The 19,442-nt window shown below is 41.7% G+C and overlaps 1 protein-coding gene across 9 annotated transcripts in view; it reads right to left on the bottom strand.

Annotated features, from left to right (window-relative positions):
• LOC8024969 (roundabout homolog 1) overlaps positions 1-19,442 on the bottom strand; it is a 111,678-nt gene that overhangs the window by 27,452 nt on the left and 64,784 nt on the right. For 6 of the 9 annotated variants that reach the window (XM_042289864.1, XM_042289878.1, XM_042289879.1 and 3 more), the window contains exons 3-15: positions 15,512-15,650; positions 10,826-10,953; positions 10,293-10,417; positions 9,432-9,792; positions 3,657-3,908; positions 3,215-3,394; positions 2,717-2,841; positions 2,025-2,250; positions 1,229-1,344; positions 854-1,025; positions 569-730; positions 449-476; positions 184-348 (exon numbers count right to left, since the gene is read on the bottom strand). In XM_042289864.1, the coding sequence (XP_042145798.1) occupies positions 184-348; positions 449-476; positions 569-730; positions 854-1,025; positions 1,229-1,344; positions 2,025-2,250; positions 2,717-2,841; positions 3,215-3,394; positions 3,657-3,908; positions 9,432-9,792; positions 10,293-10,417; positions 10,826-10,953; positions 15,512-15,650 (2,179 nt within the window). The remainder of the gene's footprint in view (positions 1-183; positions 349-448; positions 477-568; positions 731-853; positions 1,026-1,228; positions 1,345-2,024; positions 2,251-2,716; positions 2,842-3,214; positions 3,395-3,656; positions 3,909-9,431; positions 9,793-10,292; positions 10,418-10,825; positions 10,954-15,511; positions 15,651-19,442) is intronic. The other 3 variants (XM_042289875.1, XM_042289865.1, XM_042289871.1) reach the window with 1 other exon arrangement.

Here is a 19,442-nt window from a genome sequence, read left to right as displayed (position 1 = left end):
TTTTGTCACCCATTCTACTTATTGCAAAGTGTTTCCTAATATGTATGCTACATGAAACTTTACGAAGAATTGGTACCCTTCTGCAATTTATTTCGGATCAATTATTTGTCTACCAATAATGTTGCCTCGTCGCATTTTGCGTTTTGTGCAGTAAAATTAGTTCAAATAAACATGCACATTTACCTGGAGTAGTTTAGATCATTTGAAGCGCAGTCCATCTTGTTTAGCAGTTTAGTGTCACAGAAGGCGTCCTTAGATGAATCACAAGGCCTCCAGGCACTTTGGTTAATCCATAGGGCGTCGTGGTGACTAAGCCCCGTCCTGCCAGTTAGTGAATTTAAGTAGTTGCTGAGGGGAGAGAGATTGGCAGTCCCAATCACAATGGTTCTCTCGTAACTATGCAATTTCAATCTCAAAATAAAAATTAAGTGACTAAATTGTCCCTTACCTTAGGTCCTCTGGCTTCTGAACTGGAGCTGGAACAAGTGTTGATTAGCGAGCTCAGGCGGGACATAATAGGCAATATATTTAAAGAAATATAAAAGGATTTCTCAAACTTCTTTCTCACCTGTTGTAATTGCCTTCTTCAATTCGAGTTTTCGCTTGCAAACAACAAACAGCACAAACACGCTGACAGCTATAAACATAAGGCACCCAATAAGGGCAATGAACCACGACTGCTTTACAATGCTGTTAAAAGGGGTGGACAACGATGGCGAAGATGGGCTATCTGTTGGTAAGAAAAGAGAGCATAAATCCATCACATTACTTACTGATCTCAACATTAAATACTTTATCAAAGCCGTTTACTGTGGTTCATTACAAAAAAATTCGAGAGCCAGTCTGAACTTACCCATACTGAAAGGAACTGGAGAACTCAGGGGCCCGCTGCCAACCGAGGTGTGAGCAACAATGCGAACTTTGTAAGAAGCCCCCGCTTTAAGGTTTGTCACAAGCAGGGTGTTTGTCGTTGAGTTCGTACTCTTGTTCAAGAAGGGCTCAGACAGGTTTCCTGTTACATAGACCTGTAATCACATCAACACAATTTTAGAATTAAAGTAGCTTATCGAACAGGACTAGAAAGTAATGTTTACTTTAGAAAATATTCATCTAAACTTTTTGTTTAGATGCATATTTTGCAAAGATTTGAAAGGTTTTGAAAGCATTTACTTATGACTTAGGTTGAAGAAAGAGGAATGCGAAGCACTAGGGTACAGTTCAGACTCACATTGTAGCCTCTCAGCTTTCCATTGCAGTGCTGAGAAGGAGGAGGGGACCAGAAGATTGTGGCTGTCGTAACATTCAGCACTTGAGCTGTAACATCTTGCGGAGCTGCCGTTGGAACTGGAAAGGTTTTTCACACAATAAGGATAATTATATTATGTGTCATTAACGTGTCAAGTGTATAAACCTCTTAAAATATGTGTCTTTGCAACTCTACTTTGATGCTTCAAGGATAAACATGAAGTGTATTATGCCTGAGGGTGCTAAATAATTATTCCAGAAAGTACATCAAAAAGGCTATATACCAGTCATCTGGCCTGAAAGTTTTCTGCAGCTTCACTGATATTCTCCAACTCTGAATAACAAATTATGCTCAGTCACAATCGCTGTTTAGAGGTTGCAAAGATTGTGGTGACTAACGGGACAGGCATGCATTACCGGACGAGCTCACAACCAAGGTAAGCCCAGCGTAAAAAGAAAATTGTGAGTGATTGAAGTCTGACATGATAATACGTTTTCTCTATTATGACAAAATAAAAGGTGACAGCGGCAGTGTTCAGAACACAAAATCGGTCTACATTTAAAAGTTAACTTCCTAGTGATGAGCTTATATCCTTTATAAGGTATATAATAAGAACCTCATAAAATAAAACTGTTGCATTTTCATCCTAGACTATTAGTAATTTTTAAGTACTAGATTTCTTCTGTAGCCTCAAAGGTTGAAATTTCATTTCAAAAAAATTCACGTAGGCTTCATAAATTTCAGCTCCACATCACAGAAAGTCAGGTTCCTTCATTACCATCTTCCAACGTCTGGACGCTCCTTGAGTTGCTGGGTGGTCCTTCCACGCTCATGAAGAACGGCACCAAGAAGAACTCATACTTTGTGTATGGCCTGAGATTACTGAGGACGTAGGACGAGGCTGCTCCATTGAGCACAGTCACCATATTATACTTCTGTGATCCCCCGCTCACATCTCTAAATCGGATGTAGAAACCCTCCACATAATCCTTGTCTTCTTGAATCTGGATTGTAAAAAAGCAATGCAGAAATCGCAGTAAAGAAAAAGTTTGATTACTTTCACTGTAAGGTTATAAATGCCTTTAATTAAGATAAATAAATATTCTTAACGCACATGAAACTTCTTATTCTTAATTACTGACATCTTCAGGTCAAGTACCGATGAGCAATTCAGTCTCGAACCTTTATCGATGCTATCTTCACCCTCTTCAATTATGCACATTTATTGTGCACTTTGCCAGGTGTTTCAATATCTTTTTCTATCCGATTTGCATATATGCATGCACTACATGTCGACCACCATGTGTATGCATAAAGGACATTACTCACAGATAGTAATATTTTGTATAAGTTTACCTTATTCTTGACAACACGCAGTTATTTCATTTTAGCCTGTCTTAATGCCAAATTTTGCGTTTAGCTTTTTCTTGAAATCTTTCATAATATGAAACTCTCAGAAATTGCCCATACCCTCCATGTGAGTTTCACGGCGGTGGAGCTTGCCGCACGCGCGTCTAGTAGAGTCACCACGCAAGCGGTCAACTTGGCTCGAGCTTCGTCCAGATTGTACTCGGGAAGTAAATGAGGAGGTAACCCTGGAACAGTAGAGGCTCAGATTACTTTTCAAGCCGGAAATAAAAACAAATAAGAAAATAGAACAAACTTCATCATCAAACCAATAAAGAACTTATTTGGGAAGATGCTTATTTTTGCATAAAGTGCATGACGTCAGTATTAATTAGGCTCAACCAAGCAAATTTCAAGGTAAGCACAGTTAAACCTTATAGCTAAATTAGTAATAGACACTTGAAAAAGACAAGATTAAAACACTTACTGTCTCAGCTTTAAGGGTATCATACAATGCCCTTGTAAGCTAATCTGATGCTTTACAAAAAAACATGCCTTTTTTGTTTGCATGAGTTACTAAATTTCATTTAAAAGAGCGATAACTGTATGAATAACATCTACCTAGAGTGCGTATGGTATCGGAGGCAGGACTTGGGGGCCCCAAACCATGAGAATTTTCAGCTCGAACGATGAAGATGTAGCGCGAGTCAGGCCGCAGTGCTTGAACTGTGTATGTTTCAGAGAGCAAACGACGTGCTCCTGAAACCCAGCCACTTTGCAGATCACTGCTATAGTATTCAACTGAAAGGAAAGGAAAAGTACATTGCTAAGTCTTTGTCCTCCTAGGTGATACTTTGTGATATTCCATCTATATGGTGATCCATCATGAGGATGAAATAAGACGATGAAAGTGGGACGATCCATAAATTTAACATAAAGGGTTAAAAGTGGCAGCACTAGGGGCTGCTCTATAGAACTTCTGCAAGTGCAAGTACAAACTAATTTGAACGGTGCTGAAGATACAAACATCAACTTAGGTAAGAGCATCGTCCAGTAATCTTACTTGAGTATCCCTTCAACGAGGACTCTCCAACTTTTTCGCTGCGCCTCCACGTGAGGGTAATTGAAGTTTCGCTTATGTTGACCACAACGGGCTTCGATGGCGGCCCAGGAAAGGTGGAGGGATCTGGAGACCGGTGAAAGTTGACGTTGGGGTTGTGCGGAGACTCTACGGTTAGTGAGGCGGTCCACGAAGTCTCTCCACTCTCAGTGGATGCTGTGCAGGTGTACGTTCCACTGTCTGTTATTTGCAACCCTGAAAGCAAATTTGGAGAAATTATAAATATACTCGAGGGGGTTTTTGCCTTATATTAGGATTCTTATTTACATAGGTCTAAATAAACCCTTTTCGTTTTCCAAAACACAAAACAAAACCAGAAACGAAAAAAAAAACATTTTAGTCTGTATAGCTTCCTGCAGTTCTAAGATCTTTCTCGACAGTATCCACATGACACATCTGTGGTCTTGTTCTGATATGACGTGTTCAGCATTGTCAAGAAATGAAGATGCAAATTATGTTTTTTTTAGTTTGTTCTCTTTCTTTCTTTCTTCTTTCTTTTCCCGATCGGGTCGGTAGGTGGGCAGAGAATAAAGGCGTGATGCCTGACGAGGTCTCTGTCCCCTTACAGCTCTAGCACAGCATTATAAAATAGTGCAAAGCGTTCACGCAAAAAATACCGTCAAGACAACACGATCGCCTTTTGCGCCAAGGTACCATTTCAAGGAGCGTGTACCCCTTGAAAGAAAAATAAACTGATTGTTTGATTGATTGATGTAAGCACAGGTACATAGAAGTAAAAAAACGCAAAACGGTTTTGTCCGAAAGGGTAAACAATCTGAGCGAAATGCATAAATACCAAATATCAAATATGAATACGATTTAAGAAATTGCATAGGTTGCCTAACACAGTGTCACTGCCACCAAGATTTCTTTTAGCTTTTTTTTTTAATTGTGGTAGATTATATTTAAAATCAATTAGTCCCTCTGTACTATTTAAAACTTTGGCGACTTGAAAACGTTTTGCCTGTCTCCCGTAATTGTTGCGTATTTTAGGAGGTCGTCTGTGGGTGTGTCGAAGTGTGTAATGTTGACTGTCATCTGGCGAAGTCCTGAAAAGGTTTTCGTTGCGTATTTTGTGTAATAGCTTAAAAATAATAGATTTGATTGACTTTGAGTAGTCCATGTTTATTGAATAATGAACCCGTGGGGAGATCTTGGGCGTTACCTCTATGGCTTTCAAAAAGTCGAACTTTTTGCTGTAGGACGGCCAGTCTATTATAATGTGTGGTCGATGTCGTTCCCCAAACTAAAATACAGTTTTGAGAAAAATAGTGAGTAATATATTTTTTTAGCAAAGGGGTATAATATTTTGTATCCTGTATATATATTCAACGGCTCTAGATAACTCGGCGCTTATCCTATTTATGTGAGTATTTTAATTTAATTCGCGATTAAACCACACGCCGAGAAATTTTTGTGCGCTAACCTCATTTTCTTATTTTTAAAACATATAGTCACCTTAGAGATGTCGACTTTATTTACGGGACAGAACATTCTACTTTTTTTTGCATTTAGTTGTAATTTATTGTTTTGAAGCCTACTGAGAGATGCTTCAAATTGCTGTTGACCGTTGATTCTAGGGATGCTTTAGAAGCTGAAGTCAAAAATGCATTAGTATCGTCCGCGTACATGACAAGCTGCGGGATTTTAGAATATTTTTGATATCGTTACCGTAAAGAAAGAATAATAAGGGTCCTCGTATAGACTCCTGTGGAACCCCATGCTTAATTTTTAGTATAGTTGAAGATATGATATAGGTGTGTACGAACTGCGAGCGATTTTTAAGGTAGTTTTTTATTTAGGTCAGCCCTATTGAAAATTCTAATTCGTATGAGAAATTTCTGTGGCCAATAAACACATATGAATCATACAAGGTATATAAGAACATATAAGAACCATATAAGATCCATATAAGAACTATATAAGAGCTATATAAGATATATAAGACCATACAAGCACTATATAAGAAGCTTGGGGGAAGTTTCTAATAAGTTTCTTATATGGTTCCTATATATCCTATATAATGCTTATATAGTCCTTATATAGCTCTTATATGGTTCTTATATGTTCTTATACGTTCTTATATATCTTGTATGAATCATAAATGTTTATTAGACACAAGAAATTTCTCATACAAATAACTTTTTTCACTACCCTAGTAAAAAAAATCATTTGTATGAGAAATTTCTTGTGTCCAATAAACACATATGAATCATACAAGATATATAAGAGCATATAAGAACATATAAGAACCATTTAATAATTATATGAGAACTATATAAGAATTATATAAGCTATATAAGAACCCCATAAGAAACTTATAAGAAACTTCCCACTAGTTTCTTATATGGTGCCTGTATGTACTCATATATTTTATACAGTTCTTATATAGTATTTACATGGTTCTTATACGGCTCTTATACGTTCTTATACATCTTGAATGATTCATATGTGTTTATTGGACACAGAAAGTTCTCACGAATGAGAATTTTCAATAGCGTAGGGAGGGCAACAACACGAATGCCATTTTGTTGAAGTTTGATTAGTAGTATGTCGTGTTAAATAGTGTCGAATGCTTTTTTTGAAATCTAGAAACTGGCCTAAGCTGTGCAGTTTGTTTTCAATGTTATTTATAATTTTATCTTTTACCTCAACTAGTGCTTCTTCTGCTGATATTGAATTTTGAAAGCCGTACTGGACATCTATTTATGACATCGTGTTTATAAAAAAAGCCCTCTATCTATTGTTTATAACCCCCTCAAATATTTTTGAGACAATAGGCAAAAGCGAGATTGGTTCGTAGTTTTGTAGAAGCCGTTCTCCTCCTTTGTAGACCGGGGTAACTCTCGCAGCTTTTAGTTCGTTTGGAAACATACCAGTTTTTAAAGTGTGATTTATTACATGTGACAAGAGTTTACTTATTTGTTGAGAGGAATCTTTGACAGGCTTTATTTTATTATCGTCTACACCAGCTGCAGCTTTATTTTTTATGTATAAGCCCTTCCACTTCGTATAATGTTGCCGGTGATAGCATTATCGTATTCGATAGGCTAGTTGTGGTCTCTGTGGCACAGCGTTGCGAAGAACTTTCGTGGGACTCGCAGTCTCGAAAGCTGGCGTCTGGTGAACCAACGTTAACGAAGTGCATATTCACCAGATTCGATTACTTCTTAAAGTAACCATATAACTTTAAGAAGTAAGAAACAAATATGTTTCGCAATCATCAGCGTCAAACAATGAATTTGTGGAATATCCGAATTGCATGATGTCTTATGTCCAATTGGGCTGAGCTGCACTTTCTATAGTCTATAACAACAGTGTGTCACACTCTTTGTTTATCTTTAATCGAGATTAGTTCCAGAAGGTGCATGCACTAAAATATGCCCAAATGAATGTGATAATAAGGGGCATGACCTAGACATTTCCAAATTTTTCGGAGAAAAATGTTTAAAACGTACTTTTATCATCCTCTATAAATCACAGTGCATGTCCCCATGATGTTTTATTTTCATATTCATAGCATTTGCTTGGGAATAAATTAATTTTGATGTGTCGGCGGCCGCGCGCGCTAGCCAGAAAGGAACAGACCCGTGCGTTTGTCATTTACAAAGCCCGCTAGCTTCGCCGTTGGTTAGGCCTGGCAGGGAGCAAAACCGCTCTTTGGAAAGAGCGTTTTTTTTTTCTTTTTCTTTTTAGTTTGCACCTTATTTGGTTTTTTTTTCTGGTTCTTCGTCGTGCATTCAGGTGACATAACTTGTTTATAAAAAAGTACCCTTTCTAAGCATTTCGAACCGCTGTACGCGCTTATATTGAACAGCTCGGCGAAGTTGCAGCCCTGATTCGCACTAGCAAACCATATATGAAAACAACAACAAGAAAAAACATTGCGCGCGTTAGTTTATGTTTTGATTTCCAACAGCTTTATGTGCTTTTGCTCATTATAAGATCTTTGATTTCATTGCTAGAATACCGCCAACTAACGGTAGGAGGTCGTTTATGTTCGCTGCTCGGAAGCTCAAGCAATGGAAACCGGGAGGCATCCTCGTTTCCAAAACCGCCTCACCTCCTTCTCAGATACAGACCGCGTGAGATCATCGTAGCTTGTGTTACCTTTCCTCATCACTGAACATCCTGAGAGAGAACGAGTTTACACTGATTAAGCGAAAGACAGTGTGTTGATGCGAGAAGTCTGCCCAGAGAAGCCGCCACTAACTGACAGTGGTGACTTCGACTCGCAGGCTACCGCTTGCTCGGCGTTTTGTGCGTCCAGACTTTGGTGGGAGCACAACTGTGCCCGCGATATGCCAGACAGCGAACATGACAAACTTGCTTATGCTCAAAGAGCGTTTGAAGTGTACCATTTTACCATTTTACCAAGTACCATTTTAAGAGGAACACAGTTTGACCCTTCAAGAGTGTTTATCTCGGTTTTGAGTTTTCAACATATTTTCGTTTCTAAAAACCAATAATTTCGTAACTGATCTGCCACACACCTAAAGTAGTGTTTTTTTTTTTATATTTACTGAAACATACAGGAAGGTACTAGATTTTTTATAGCTTTTATCTGTTCATTATGAAAAGGTTAACTTTAGTGAAAATCATATAAAGAAGAAATGAAGCCAGATTTTAAATAAACTTTTATGCAGAACCTAACATCTATAAATATTGATACATATCTTACTTTGTTCACCAATTACTCAACACTGCATTCATGAAAAGAACTACGACTTTATTATATTTCAAAATTCTAGGTATTTTTTCAATGGAGCTCTCATTTTCCTTTTTTATGACAAATTGGACTGTAGTTTTGCAACAATGCCTAATTTCTTTATGAAATTTGACCAACCCGACTGGGTTTGCATTATTAACATGCTGTGTGGCATTCATTGCAATCGGTAAAGTACATAAAAGTATGCTTCTCCATGCCCCGGTCTCCCTAAAGACACCTTATTGTGTTTCTCCACAGCGCGAACACACACCGTAGATAACCAGCTTAACAACGCGTGAAAGTGGAAAGCTGCAAGAATGCGCCTCCACTTTATATTGCCTTCAGTTATTTATTTTTTTTCAGTCCCTTTTTATAAATAAATTAGGTCTGTGATAACTTTAATTTCAGGAATTTCATGCTAAGTAAACAAGTAGTACTCCTTCTGCTTTTCACGTACTGCATGCACATGCTTGAGAATTAGCGATTCTTTCAAAGACAAACAGTTTATATACTTTACATCGCCGTGCAATGGATTACAGCAAACACTAAGGGCAGCCTGGCCCAATCAAAAGCACGTCAGAATCCACATGATATATTGATCTAACGCGCGTGTGGAAAACTAATACGCACATCTAGGTAAACCACTCTTGTTTATAACTGACTAATGACGGACCTCGCAGTTTATTGCTCTGCGTCTGGTTCTCTGAAGGGAGATACAAAGCATGGTAGCCTGAATCCGCACAGAAGACGCGAACTTTGCATTTTTGGAACAGAAGAATATGCTACACGCTCACACAACTTCTTTATATACCGTACGTATTTCCTGGTCCATCACTTTTTTTAAACTAAGGAAACCTATCCTGAAATAGTAGGTTTCGAAAACATGTTTCATTACTAAAATGAGAGCCACTGGTAGAAAGCTTAGGCCTTACGTATATGGGTTGTGTTGATAGTTGGTTGGTTCTCTGCTTCATCTTCAGATACTAGCCAAGTAATCATGCGCAACTTACCGTTAATCCTTAATGTTCCCGACTGAAGAATCACATATCTGGGCCTGGTATCAATCTGCAAGGGGACTCCGTTGTACTGCCAGCGGACTGTCGGAGTTGGTTTGCCCGAGGCTTCACAGGGCATGATGGCCGCAGTGTTGATGGGCAGTGTCTGGTTGGCTGGACCGAGACGAATGACCGGCGGTGGGAGGTCGGCATTTGCAGTGACCTCCAGGTGGCCTTTCGCCATGGAAGACCCCACGACGGAGAGTGCGGAGCAGGTGTAGTAGCCCCTGTCTTCCTTGCGCACACTTGAGATGACCAGAGTACCCTCGTTTGTGACCGAAAACCGGCCGTGCGATTTTCCAGGGAACATCAGCACCTGTAGTTGTAGTCACAAGAAACCACAGGAAAGTTCTAGTGTTCTGTGAAAGATTGAACCTGGTAGTCTAGCATCCTTGGTTCTTGTGTTTTATTTAGATAACTACAAACATTTTCTATGCAGCTACAAGTCATTAGTGTCACTTGACGTTATGATTTCTAGACCGGAGTGAGAGCACAAAATGGGTTTTCTGATCTGCTTATTTTTTCGGACGTAGCTGTTTGGCAAGGTAGTGGAACAAGACAAACGAACCTAAGACAAATCTTTTTCCTTTTTTATGTGGCAAGACACAAGCTTTAATTACAAGTTCTTGCCAGTTCGTAGTTTGATCAATAAAAAGATACCCGGGTAATAGTATGCTTTCTTTTGTTGCAACTTGAGTTTCAGAAAGTTCTCCTAGTACAGTCGTAGCACTTAAGATGCCAAGGGAAAAGAAAAGGAAGAGCGGAAATAAAAAAAAAAAAAACATAATGGGAAATTGTATAAAGAAAAAAAGTCACCTGTTTGCCCTCTCTGGTCCAAAAGACGGACGGCAGAGGATTGCCGGTCGCAAGACAGTCGAATTTGGCAACGCCATTCAGTCCCACCTTCTGGTCCTCAGGTGTCAGCCGGAATGATGGGCGGGCTGGAAAATGGGTCATCTGGTGAAATATTATTTTAGCTCCAACGTGCAACGCGATGGGAAACTCAAGTCCTTTTATATTGTGAATATATTATTTTTTTATGTTTGCCAATTTGCACAACGACTGGCGTTTCAACACATATCTAAGCATGTCTTAGCGATGTAAAAGTTTTGTAGTCAATATTTTCACAACTGGTTTATGCAGCTTTGTGTTGACTTCATTTGTTTATTTTTCTCTGCAGCGCGGAACTTCGTAGAAATCCTGAAGAAATAAACAGAGAGAACTGTGTTAAAAAGATTTGTCTTAACGATAAACAGAAGGGTGGTAAACCTGAAAATGATTATAAGATAATTAAATGTAACATTAAAGCATATCACAATATTAGGTATCATATGCACACTGGCACTCACAGTGCACGGTGAGACTAGCAGATGCTGAAACTGAGCCAACGAAGTTCTGCGATTCGCAGATGTATGTTCCCTCATCCATGGGGGCGACATTCTGTATACGCAGGCTCTTGTCTTCCTGGATGTTGGCCCTAAAAACAGAACACCTCATTTGAGTAAATTATAATGTAGAAAGAGCACAAGAAAAAGAGGAATAAAATTGTGTTTTTTCTCGTCTCTAAATTTAAAAAATTGTCTTTTTCCACCTGCCGCGCACTCTACCATTGCCTGACCCAAAATGCTTGTGAGGTGTGGTGATCGCTACATGGTTTTATATGTTTAAAGATAAAGGCGAATAGAAATTGGGTGCTATGTGCTGTATCGGTAATTTAAATTCAAAAAGGAATGTTAATGATGATATTAATAAAGGTTATGTTTAAACTCCCGCTTTGTTGACGTTAGACATCACATCTCAAGAATAAATATTTTCTGTGTTCTCTTCGAGAATACGGTATAAAAGAAAATGCATGAACCTTACTAAAAAAAAAATCCAGAAAGAGGAGGAAGGGGGCGAGGGGGGAGAGGAGAGCATGTATAAGATGATATGATTAACAGAAAAAGAGGAGGGAGAGTAAAGGCAAAATAAATCAATCTATTATTTCCCAAGGTTATGGAAATAGTTTCTTATACGCAAAATGAAGTGAAATAAAAACACGTGAGATATTTATAAACGTTTGTGTGAATGCATAAGATGCCTAATGTTAAAAGTGTGTCTATAATTTTACCAACTTTAAATCGAAGGTGCCCCTTTAATATTTGAACTAAAGTTTGCAAAAGCAGAAAAAATGCGAGGGAATACAATGAGGAATAATACTTAGCCTAGTTAATTTTTTTTCTATCTCTTGTTGTTAATTTTCATAAGCAAGTAGAATTAGTGCAAGAAAATAAAAGAAGATAGCATTTAGCGTAATCAAGTTTTGTTTTGCTACCAAAAATAAAATGAAAGTGGAGTGTCGCACATGCACTTCTACGTTCTTGAGTGCTTTATTTTTCTATCTTATAAACACGAACAACTTCCTCGAAAAAAAAGGCTGCCTTTTTTATATTTTTCAAAGGCGTTCCGAATACATGGCAAATATAGGGCCCCTTCATGCTCCTCCTTGACTGACACAGTAAGGAAGTCAGTGAAAGGCACATCGCGAAAGTTTCGTTAATTCTCATAACGCCGTCACAGTGCCATTATCTGTTATTCTACTCTTTTTTTTAGGTTTGAGAAACAAACTGTATGAATAGAGTCATTGTGTTCAAATTTATCATGAGATACACTCTTCCGCTTCGGTTTCAAACGATAGTTAACATGGCTGCCGGCGTCTGCCGCGAGCGGTTTCACGCGACACGTAGCTTCTTCAGATCGTTAGTTTTGTATGAGTGCCAGTCATTTCCCTCTCACGGAGGTGTTCAGCGGAAGATATCCTCAAGCGACACAGTTTACAGCAAGCAACTGTCGCGACTCGCAAGTACACGCCTTCGGAAGCACTGTGCGAAGGCATTTTTTCATAGCAGGACTGGCGTAAACCTAACGTTCCACGACAACCATTTTGCTTGATATGAATTATTTGTTTGTTACCGCATTTTAGTGCTCAATAACCGTGACAGTTCTCGTAAAAGCGGCCCGCTATTCTGAGAATCGTGCAACTGTCGTGATTGCGACCATGGTTTCAGTACTGAAAGGTAACCTACAAAGGTAGGAATTTGTGAGCTATCTGACTAGAAGGAATTAGCTGTTTGCGTTACATCAGGTTTCTGCAGGTATGATTCCGTCATTTCGATTCGCAAGGGCTGTAGCTCTCATGTTTTGAGCAGTGCACCTAGTTTGCTAGACCGAATATTTTTAGATCGCGTTTTAATCGCTCTGCAAGACGCTCACCCACATTACTCGCAAAAGCTATGCAAAAAAAGAACAGCAAGAACATGAAGGTTGAAAAGAGTGCATATAACTTTTTAGTGCTTTCGTTCGCTTTTTAGCGCACACTGACAGATGTTGACGGACGCTTGTATTAGACTGTGGAACGTGCATGATGCAACTCTAATACACCGCTTCATGGTAGCGCATTGCGAGCGTCGCAGGCGAATTTCGACGGGGGCGAAATAGCAGACGGACGCAAGCACAGCGGATATGAACGCACCGCTTTCATAGCCTGGCCTTCGTGCGCTCCATGGATGGTAGTAGAGCGTGTTTTAATAGCAAACGACGGCGTACGCAGCCGCGCGTCTGTCCACACGACTAGCAGACGGTGTCAGAAGGCAAACTAGAGGGCGTGGTGACAGAGAGACATAAGGCTTGTGAACGTGTTCAGCCAAACAGCCAAGCCAATCCAACAGTAATGAGCGGGGACACAGTTCCGTGGGCGGGGCCTAGAGCGGACCATGAACTGCTCCTAAATTGCGCCTGGCATCCGTAAATATTCCCCCCAAAAATATTATCTTTGAATATCTAACATCAAAATTGCGTTTCCCATAAAAGCCCTGCAATTTTTTTTTTAATTTTCTTATGTTAGTGTTTGCTTGTTTTTTTGTTTTTTTTTTTAAGTCCGTGCCCAGTTGAGGCTACGAGCAGAAGTTAACAATCAAACAGCGTCAAAAGCGAAAAGTCGTGGTGCGCGTCATGTTTCAGTGCGTATTCTAGCGTCGCTATACCAATATACCATTTGCGATATCCCCCAAGTGCCCCGGCCCGCGCTAAAAGAATCATGGGAACAGTGTTTCTTCAGTCCCCTAGTGATTGGTAATTTCGACCCTATTCTTTGTTACACAGCTTCTGAGCGTTATTCGGAGTCACCCTGAACAAGCGCCTGATATACCCCAATGACCTGTCATGTCGCTTTTAAAATTTCTCCTCAAAGTTAGCGTCTTTGATACTGTGCATGCTGTCCACCCTTCAACCTTGATGGGCTGCAGAAATCTCTTATATTATTATCATGCTGATACTAAGTTAGAAACGCTAAAAATCCTATAAACAGCCCCGCGGACTCCGAGCTAAATCCTGGTTTTTGTTGTTGTGAATTATCGGCGCTTTAAGCGATTCCTGCTCAAACAACAATCACGAGAATGATAATATTGTAAGAGATTTCTGCAGCTCACCCAGGTTGAAAGGTGGATCGCATGCGCAGTATCAAAATGCTGACATTGACGAGCGATATTGAAAGTGATATGACGGGTCCTTGGGTGCTTGTTCAGGGTGACCTCGAATTACACTAAAAATTGTGTAACCCTGGAGTTGGTCAAAAATTAGCGATCGCTAGCTGGAGGAACACCGTTCCCATGATTCCTTGAGTGAGGGCCGGGGCGCTTGGGAATACTGCAAATGGTCTATTAAGTATAGAGAAAGCCCAGTGAGTTACGCTCTTAGTGTAAGTGTTCCCAATTGTACGTGCTCGTGCTTTCGACTCTGGTCAGACATGCGATGAATCGAAGTAAAGCTACGCTATTATACTCCGTTCACCCTTAAGTTAACAGGGCGGTGGGAGCTACGCGTTTGCCGAACCTACCAACCGCCTCCCTTTCATCCCCTGACCCGCCCTCTGCGCGAGGGTAGAGTGCCTAGATTGTGGTGAGGGTCCATCTCAAAATGTCAAACATTGGGGAGCGCTTACGGTTGAATGGCGGACCCCTCCTGCGGAGATCGGTCTTGATTCTTAAAGGAGCTGTGCAACGATATTCAATTGGAATGTTTTTCTCTCTACACGAGCTTACTGGCACACCTGGGACTCAAGGATACTCACACGCAACGCCATTGGCCAAGAAACTCCTTTGTTGCGGTGCAATTTCAAGGACAAAAGCGATCATTTTCATTCAATCTCTCCTTTGCAAATTTTGATGACGTAACTCGGGGATCGCAGTACACCCAAGTGACGATATTTGAATGCGGTTCAAAGATTGGACCCGAGCATTGCGTGGGCACTCGACTTGGGCTCGTGACAATTGCTAGCTCGAGAAGCATTCGGGTTGTGACCCGTGTCCAATCGCTGCAACGACGACAATAGCCGAGCCATAACAATGTCTGGAACTCAGCGCGTGTCCTGCGCTTTGCCAACCCCAGCGCGTGGCTATGATCAACACTGGCGGCATATAATCGGCTCCAGATCACGTGGCCACTTGTTCTGGCTGCGAGTTGAGGGAGTGAACGCTGCTCGTTTTTGTTAAATTTTTTTCTGGGACTTCTATTGCGTGGGGTGAAAAACGAACGCGTGTTTCATAGGTCATTAACGTTACGGATCCGCTTTAAGCGGTATTTGTGCACAGTACAAAAATTGTTGCATCGCTCCTTTAAGCGCCAATGCGCCGCATTGTCGAGTATTTAGTGAGAAAGCGGGCGGAAAGGCTGAGACGCTTGCACACGCTGATCGTCTGGCCAACCCGTTAGTCACCTCTTTGCTGCTCGTACTGCAAACGTGGCCCATAAACCACGTGACCCCGTCGTGTAGTTGGAAACTCCTCGTATTAAAGGCTCTCTACAAGTGGGTATGGGCGGGAACGTCATCCCGTGGTGATCGTTCGACGGCTGATTGGTCCAACGAGCACCTGGCTTCCGCTGGCCTGTCAGTTTAGGGGTGAATGGTGTATATAGGGCGGTTCTGTCAGTCTACCTATTTCTATTCACCTTACAAACTTTTTTTACATCCACTGTTTTAGCATTAAACACGTGCTCACCTTCCGACAGGCATCTTCCCGTCCTGCCTCCTCCAGGTCACGGTGGGTTTCGGATCTCCATTCACCTTGCATTGGAACTCCACGGTCTCGTCGGCGAGCGTCGTCACGTCTTCCGGCACACGCACGAAGTACGGCTTTGCTGTGACGATTAAGATCACGTGTGTCACTATCCATTTACTATCAATAACTATCAATAACTATCAACTATGTAACTATGTAATTATCAATTTAAGGAGAAAATGTGATCAAGCTGGCCGTAACGAAACAAAAAAACGGGCAGTCAACGAAATACCACTTGTGCGCACTATAGTCTCGTCATAGCTCAGTCTCTCTTTGTTGGGTTGCACTCTACTCGGGGACAACTTTTCCGGGAATTTCCGAGGAGAGGAAAAGAGCGCGCGCATACTTTCCTCGGCGCCCAAAATGGGAGAGGGCACACGTGCCGGTACCTGTGACTGCATCGCCAATGAGAATTGTCCCCGAGTATAGACCCTTTCCCCAAAGGCGCTACCTTGAATTGTCGTCACTTCCAGCATGAGCGAAAACATTGTTTTGCCGTCGCCACGTCAATAGAAGACGTCTACAGGGTGAAACAAGGAGACGCCAGGCTCTTTAAATCGACCGGAAAATTCGGTTTCTTAACCTATCGCGCTACGACTTTGTGCAGCGCTGCCCACAGATGGTGTTTTTTTTTTTGTTTTTTTTTTCGTAGAATTTGCAAAAAGCGAACTTGCCCGAGGAAAATGTAAAGAAAGAAAAAGGCTTAGCTCCTATGGAAACACAGCGAAACCACCGGACTTCGAACAACACGGCGCAGTTTCGCACGGGACACAAGAGATGGCGCAACAAAAGCCGCAAACGAACGAGCATACGGCGCCGAGAGCAGGCGTTTTTTGCAGACGACCTTTTAGACTCAAAAGCAGCGCGCGTTCCGCAGGCGGCGACAGTCGCAAAAACAAAAAAGACAGGCGCGGTAACAGCAAGGAACTGCAGTTCCTTGTCTGCTAAAGGGCCCGCTCTCGGCGTCGTCTGCTCGTTCGTTGGCGGCAGTTGGCGTCGCGACCGCTTGCGCCATCTCCTGTCTCCCGTGCAAAACGGCGCCGTTTTGTTTGAAGACCGGTGGCTTCGCTGCGTTTCCATAGGAGCTAAGCCTTTTTCTTTTTTTACTTTTCCCTCAGGTAAGTCCACTCTTTGCAAATTGTACAAAAAAAAAAAAAAGCACCATCTGTGGGCAGCGCTGCACAAAGTCGTAGCGCGATAGGTTAAGAAACAGAATTTTCCGGTTAATTTCAAAGGCCTGGCGTCTCCTTGTTTCACCCTGTAGAATATAAGCGGATCCGTCACACATTCTTGTTTTGTTCCCCCCTTTATTTAATTTTTTTTATTTTTTACAATTTACAGGCCGAAAAGATTTATTATTGTTTAGTCGCACATACTGGATATGCCTATTAGGTGGCTGGGGACGAGAGTACACTAAACGATCTATAGAGGTTTTAGAAACCACGTTTTTAAGCGATAATGCTAAATCAAAATTGCGGCAGATTTTTTTTTCTTTTTTTACAAATTGATAGAGCGAGCATTACTTATACGATGGGACCGCCGATCCAGTGACTTTAGGATGCCTATACCCCGTTTCATATTAGGTCCGAGTGCAGCTGACGCTATGATGCAATAAAGCCAATAAAACAGCGCCCGAAGTGCATCGTCTTGGTACTCATTGTTATTGTGCGTTTGCTATACACCCGATAGACCAATCATTCACAGTGAATGTGCCATCATCCTGCGTTTTTTTCTGCGCGATATTGGGTTAGGCGGTGACGTTCAACGCAAAATGCAACCAACGCCATGATGATACACTTTTTTCACTGCTTGATTGGCGCCATCGGATCGCCGTGTTGGCAGCGGTCAGACTTCATATAAAACTGAGCATATAGCTGAGCGTCCGGCATTTAGGCGTGCGGTGACAAGATCACCGGAGAAAAAGCGAGAGTGGGGTTTCATGGCTTTATTCTCACCTTTTGCGTGCTCTATACTTTTTTTTTTCCTTACGAATCATTCGGAGATCCTAAATGTGAGTGGGGGCTATTTTTCCTTTGCAGCCAGAGGACCACGTGTGAGCACCGAAATCAGCGTTGTATAAGCAACAGGTGGCCGGCCAAGTGAATATGGGTTACAGAAACTGAACAGTCGCTGTTATGGTGGGTTAGAAGGGGAGGTGTGACAATCGAGCGTTCGAGGGCGGTATTGCGATTTAAGTCTACAGAGTTGAGCGTAGTCTATGGCCGGTCAGCATCGATAGCGCCACCTTGCGCTCCTAGCCTGCGGATAGAAGAAAGTTACTGCAGCAATTATGGGATCAAGACAATCTACTGGCGACGTGCGCGGCCGAAAGCATCGCTGTGGTCAGAATTCGCGATTGGTCAAACGCTCAGTGTGACGACTTTATCCGGTTTGATGTTTCGTTTATCGACGGAAATCAGCGCAATGACAGATTATCAGCGTGACCATGTTGTTTTAAGATTGCGATGACTCCAAGCTTTCATTGTTATTTTTTCACGTACCATCGAACTTTTAATTAGCAACTTATGATACGTGCTCAAAGATTACAACTCACAACGTCAAAGCGAGAACAATTATGGTTGTGACGTTACGAACGAAAACCATGAGAGGGCGCCACCGAAACGGCGCTAATAGTAAAAGTAGTGCTAACTATTGTAATCGGTTTTCCTTCTTGCCAACGCCCTTACCAGCAGATATTTAGCTGTCCCAACTTTACAGACGGCGCTAATTTTGAGCGCGCCGGGAGTAGAAAGAAACGAGTGCTGCGTCAATTTTCGTTTGGCTCAGACACGTGTCGTCGTTGATTGGAGACGAGTCTCCACCGAACCCTGACGCAGAACTCGTGTCTACTCCCGGCCAAGCTGTTGCCTCTTGAGGTGACGTCGGTAATAATTTAGCACTACGACCTTGTTATCTAGGATGTGCCTTACGGTCATGCACAAAAATGGCGTCCCCTGTCAAAAAATGAAATTGTAAAAGCGTCTCCCCCAATGAGAGGAAGAACCAGCCTGTGCAGAGACCTCCTCTCCACAGGCTGATTCCCGTGGAAAGTTGATGCAAACTCTTGCGTCACTTATCCACATATAAAGTCACAGGATCCTAAGAGTGTAGCGACATTGCCTTCCTTTACCTGTTAGCAGCACACAAACAAATAGCATGCAGAAAACAAAAATCTCGCAAGGAGACAGCGTGAGCATTATTCGTTGCCATGGCGATTGGCATTTCGGTACCTGCTGCAGCTCGGTGCTTTGAAGGGGTCATTCTGAATCAGTCGCGCCAAGAACCCGATTGAGTGTCATCGTTCAACTTATGAAGCTCGCTTACGTACGCAGATTCCTTAGAATTGTATTGTTTTTTGAGCGTATTTCATGACAGTAAACTATTCTTTTTTTCAAATGCTGCCAAGCACCGACGTCACCTGTGGTGGCGGCGCGAAGAAGTGCGTGTGTTTCGCCGGTCTGTGATTAACAAAATACTTTTATACAAGAAATGCCTATATAAAGCAACCTGTCACCGCAAATTTAGATTGGCTTACCAAGACTGAACGTGCAAAGGCCAAGCAGAAACTGCTCATTCTATAGGATGGAATTGCGACCATTATGGGGAACTTGGCGCAACTTTACCCAGATCCAGTGAATTTATTCGCATACAGAAGCTATAGCTTCAGACTCTATCTTCCCCGAACGCGCAATAGCGTGTGGGCGACGGTACAAAATTGAAAGTAGCCCGGAATCTTGAACACAGCCTCTGCTGTAACCTTTCAGATGATGCAATGGTGATAGCTACCTTGAAAGGAATGAAGCGTGAGACCGCTCTCGGCCGCTGATAAAAGTGATAGATCCCTACTTTTTTCCCCTTCTAGCCGACTATA

Source organism: Ixodes scapularis, unplaced genomic scaffold (assembly GCF_016920785.2).
Source record: "Ixodes scapularis isolate PalLabHiFi unplaced genomic scaffold, ASM1692078v2 PGA_scaffold0__279_contigs__length_252992795, whole genome shotgun sequence".
NCBI classification, from domain to species: domain Eukaryota; kingdom Metazoa; phylum Arthropoda; class Arachnida; order Ixodida; family Ixodidae; genus Ixodes; species Ixodes scapularis.
Note: the sequence above shows the minus strand (reverse complement) of the source record. Positions and strands in the feature narration are given on the sequence as shown.